The sequence below is a fragment of the Lactuca saligna genome, chromosome 5 (genome assembly GCF_052625555.1).
Source record: "Lactuca saligna cultivar CGN05327 chromosome 5, ASM5262555v1, whole genome shotgun sequence".
Classification (NCBI taxonomy): domain Eukaryota; kingdom Viridiplantae; phylum Streptophyta; class Magnoliopsida; order Asterales; family Asteraceae; genus Lactuca; species Lactuca saligna.
In genome coordinates, this window is record NC_136421.1 from 196,784,016 (window position 1) to 196,789,090 (window position 5,075).

Consider the following 5,075-nt stretch of genomic DNA (forward strand, 5'->3'; position numbering starts at 1 on the left):
CAAACTTCAATTTTTTCATTAGTAACATAGCCATAATCATATCCAAAAGAAACAAGTATTTTAATCCCAAAATCTACCCTCAATTCAAACCATCTGCCCATTTAGTTTATAGGTAAAAATCTAGAATACCAACTACATAATATCTATATACCACCACCCCATTTTCATTTTTGTTAGCAAAAAATTAAGCTAAAACCTTAAACCTTTATATATATATATATATATATATATATATATATATATATATATATATATATATATATATATATATATATATATATATATATATATATATATATATATATATAACCACTTCCATAGACCGAAAAGGGTGGAACAACCGCTACTCCCAACCATCAGCAACAACCGATTCATACCCACTCCCGCCACCAGCCGCCCACGAACCGCCATAGTCCACCGTCTCAGCTGCCGGAGCACCATAGTCAAAACCGCCAGAACTCTCCCCATAATCCACATTGCCATAGGAGTTGCTATTTTCATTCCCATCATAACCCCCACCATAAGAATTGCTATTTCCATTCCCTCCATAACCCCCACCATAGGAATTGCCACCTCCATTCCGACCATAACCCCCGCCATAGGAATTGCTATTTCCATTCCGACCATATGAGTTGCTACTTCTATTCCCCCCATAACTACCACCATATTTGTTGCTATTTCCATTCCCCCCATAACTCTCACCATAGGAGTTGCCATTTCCATTCCCTCCATAATAACTCTCACCATAGGAATTGCCGTTTCCGTTTCCGCTCCTGAAGTCACGCGCACCAAACTTGCCGGAACCATAACGGCGGTCACCAGAGGAGGAATAGCTACTTGCATACTCATCAAGCCAATTGGGAGCTTCTTGGTGTGATTCCTTCATAAGATCGGAAAGGGATTTGGCAATTACCGAGTTTTTGTTGTTAAAAAAGGCGGTTGCTAAGCCCGATTTACCGGCCCGACCCGTTCTCCCGATCCGGTGGACATAACTGTCAATGTCACGGGGCAAATCAAAATTGATGACATGGGCGACACATGGGATGTCGAGTCCTCTTGATGCGACATCTGTCGCCACTAAGATTGGTGTCAATCCATTCTTGAAAGATCTCAATGCTCTTTCCCTTTCCTACATTTTGACATTAAATTAATAATCAAATAGGATTACATGCAAGAAACAACAACTTTTTATTGAAAAAAGTAGGTAACGTTTCAAATATTGTAGAACTAGAAGTCAAAAATTGAAAGTACGACACAATAAATTGGTAGATTCGTCAAAATTTAATGTTGTTATTTATTGCAATTGATGTGCAAAAATAAAGGGTTGCATTCAAATGTGTAAATAAAACATTTCCATCCAAAATCAATTTACACCATTTTTGCACACCAAAATGATGTAAGAGAATAGAGTAACACAAAAATTGGTGTTACGATATTCATTTACACCGTTTTAATGTTTAACTTTTATGTACAATTTGGTCCTTTAAGTTTGAATATACACATTTGCAAATAAATTGTGGATTTATATTTTAAATATAATCATCATCATTACTTGTAATAGTATCTAATATATTCAATTCATACTACTTACGTTTAGAATTTATTTAAAGATCTTTTAACAAAAAAGATTCGTAAGAGAAATTTGAAAATTTTGATAAAAACAAAGAGTATTTTAGAATATAGATGAAAGTTAAAGTATTGATTTGGTGATAATCGCTAGTTATACCAAACATTACACATGATGTGAAAAACGGAGTTATTAATTGCGATAATCCAAAAAGGAAAAATAATAATTTCATCACATAAATAAATAAAACTTAGTTGTTAATCTTGAAATAAATGAGAAAATAAGAAAGTCTCACAAATTGAATTTTATCGCCGTGTATGGCGGTCGCCGGAAAACCAATCCGGCATAGCCAGTTTTCTAAAGTATCTGCAGCCCGTTTCGTCTCCACAAAAATCACAATCAATGCATTCTGAATCAAATACAGAAACGATAAGAAATCAAGAAAAACATCTAACACCAAATTCAAAAAGGATAATCAATCGTGTATATACCTTTCCTAGGTTTCCATTAGCTTTCTGATCATGAAGAAGATTTCTTAAATACTCGCGTTTTTCCTCATCCTCGACAAATACGACTTTTTGAACGATCAAATCGGTGCTAGAACCGACTCTTCCGACCGAAAGAAATATGTAATTTGAGAGGAAATCAGACGCAAGCCTCTGCAAAAGAAAAGTTCATCCATTAATGGTGTACGATTGTTTATGTTTGTGTAGATTTGAAATCAATTTGATTAAACTAACCTGAATTTCAGAGGGGAATGTCGCGCTGAAAAGCATTGTTTGTCTTTGACCAGGAGGAGGCATATCCAAACACTCGACGATCTTTCTGATTTGGGGTTCAAATCCCATATCCAACATTCGATCGGCTTCATCTAACGCCAGATGTTTGATCTTTTTGAGCGACACTCTTGATCTTTCGATCATGTCAGTTAAACGTCCAGGAGTCGCGACTAATATGTCTACACCCTTTTCGAAGGCACGTAACTATCACCAAAATCGAAGAACAATGAGTCCGATTAGATTCGAATATCGGGAATGGAGCATAAAAATGAAGAAATTGACTAAATCCATGCTCTAATACAAACCTGGTGTTGAATCGGCGCACCTCCATAAGCAACAGCAACTTTGACACCAGTTTGATGGCAGAATTTCTTAGCTTCTTCGAAAATCTAAAACAGATAAAAACTCAAAAATCAAAGATCCAAACCTATGATAAAGTATAAAGTTCCATAAAAAGAACATGACCAAGCACTACAGAAAATTACGAACAAAAAAAGCAAATTAAACCCTTAAATGATAGCTAAAAATGTAGCAAAACGTACAGTGATATGAACAATCATCGATCATGAATGCAAAATATGATACACATGAAAGTTGTGAAAAGAATGGCATAATGAACAGAAACAAAATAGTGAAGAAAATGGAATCATGGAGTTCACCTGACAACAGAGTTCCCTGGTCGGAGACAAAATAAGAGCGAGTGGGTACGACACCATCTCCCTGCGTCCGTACGGCACCGGCGACTGTATTTTCAGAACTCCGCAGATGATCGGAAAGCAAAACGCCGCCGTTTTCCCCGACCCAGTCTGTGCACACGCCATTAAATCTCGTCCGGCTAAAGCTACAGGTATGGCATGGCGCTGAATCGGCGTCGGCTTCACGTACTTACACCTGTTCTTAATGTTATCGTTCAAGGAGTCACCTAAATCGATATCTGCAAACGTGTTCACTGGCTTGGGTACATCGGACCCGGTAATCTCAACGGGTATATCTTCATATGCATCGAAATTGATCGCCATACTCTTGTTTTCCGTTTCAGAAACTTCAAGTTCATTAAACTTTTCGGTGAGATTATCGTACTGGTTATGAGTTCTCGCCTGTCTGTTAGGGTCATGGAACTCTTTATCGACCACAGAGTAGCCGCGTACGAGACCACGACCACCGCCTCTACCACCCCCACCGCGGCCACGGCCGCGGCCGCTACCATTGTTTCCGGTTTGATAACCGTACCTGGTGGTTTCATCTGCATTGTAGTTGTTTCTCTGGTGTGGTGGAACATAGTTAGGTCGACCACGTACGGATTTCGCAGCCATCTCTGCGTAAGAATCGGAGAAGAAAGAATGCGACATGATTTCGTAAAAGTTGAAATGACCTAAACGATATAGATTACAAAATGCAAAAGGGTATTAAACCCTATACTATGAGCTTGCTAGAGTACTGTAGGATGAGGATATGATTGTGATATATAGGTGAAGAAGATCAAGAGATTGATCGGAAGGAGAAAGGTCGTTTTGTGAGGTGAACTGCAATGGTAATGGTGTAGAAGAAGAGGGTTTTGGGAGTTTTCATGAGTGCAAAAAACCCTATTTTAAGAAGGTTGAGGAGATGATGGGTTGGTTTTCATGGCGGAGAGAGAGAAAGCTCCGATGAAAATGGAAGTTAAAAAGGGGAAGGAGGAAGGGACTAGGGAGTGGGTGGCAGAGGGTTACCGTACTTTTGGAGCGTGAAGTCCAATCGCCTGCAACAGCAAAATATCTGTAGATAACAAAATTTAAATAACAAGGAATTGTCACATATGCTTTGTGATTATATCATATTAAGTTTATTTGATCGAACAAACAAATATAATCACCTTCTCTATAATGATTTATCAAAATATAACTTAATGTTTTATGTTTTCGAATAATATATAATAGCCCATAATTTGTAAAATTTTTATCGTGAATTTCATTATTAACTATGAAAACAATTGTTTGTTTGTCAAAATTTAAAATAAATAATAATAATAAAGAGTAAATTATATGAATTTATTTTTAAAAATTAACTTATAGTGTCTCTTAAATCTTAAATTAAATTAAATATTAGCTTTTTTATATATATTTTTATTTTTTTAAGTTTTTGATTATTTTTAATTATAAAAAATGTTTTAATTACACTTGTAGGTCCATTTAAATCACCTCTCCATTTGATTCAAATTCTCAAATTTGTAAGAATGATCCCTTTTCACCATCACTATCTTCCCCAAAAGGATCGCTAATCGTTTTTCGCATCTTAAACCTAACTATAGAAACCCCCAGAAAAAGGTTAAGTTTCATATGACTTATGCACAAACATTACAGATAAGATGGAGAACACCAATCCAAAGGGAATCGATGGAGTTCATATGTATTGTGCATAAAAGTTGAAGCCAATAAGCATGTGAATCTAATCGTCGCCTTGATCTCACCGATTTGCACTCACCCGCTCATCCAACGCCTGGATCAGGTGCGTTTAATCATATATGAACTTTCAATGACGGAAACCACCTCCTCCACTAAATGTATTGCCGAATCTACAAACGAAAAAAATAAGATTCGCGGTGTTTCACATTCGGAAAAATGAAAGACAGATATGTAACCATAATCTATCTCTCCCTTGCGAATTTGGTACATCAAAGATTAGTCAAGGGTTACCGATGACGGAGAACAAGACATATCAATGTTTCAAGGAAGATTCAACATCCAATTCCC

General features: G+C 36.7%; 1 protein-coding gene across 1 annotated transcript; it reads right to left on the reverse strand.

The window, feature by feature from the left end:
* Positions 1–313: 313 nt before the first annotated feature.
* Positions 314–4,068, reverse strand: LOC144998367 (DEAD-box ATP-dependent RNA helicase 11-like). Its single transcript, XM_078958148.1, has 6 exons — positions 3,006–4,068; positions 2,652–2,735; positions 2,308–2,550; positions 2,059–2,226; positions 1,863–1,976; positions 314–1,129 (listed from the first exon to the last, which is right to left on the reverse strand). Exons 1-6 carry the CDS (start codon positions 3,693–3,695, stop codon positions 344–346), a joined length of 2,085 nt encoding a protein of 694 aa, XP_078814274.1. The 5' UTR covers positions 3,696–4,068; the 3' UTR covers positions 314–343.
* Positions 4,069–5,075: the final 1,007 nt, after the last annotated feature.

Bases quoted from the DNA above. Each gene is read 5' to 3' on its own strand.
- LOC144998367 (XM_078958148.1), bottom strand. From the start codon at position 3,695: ATGTCGCATTCTTTCTTCTCCGATTCTTACGCAGAGATGGCTGCGAAA. The intron at 2,736-3,005 runs GTGAACTCCATG...TATCTGTTTTAG, and splicing joins CCAGGGAACTCTGTTGTCAG to ATTTTCGAAGAAGCTAAGAA. The intron at 1,977-2,058 runs GTATATACACGA...TATTTGATTCAG, and splicing joins CTAATGGAAACCTAGGAAAG to AATGCATTGATTGTGATTTT.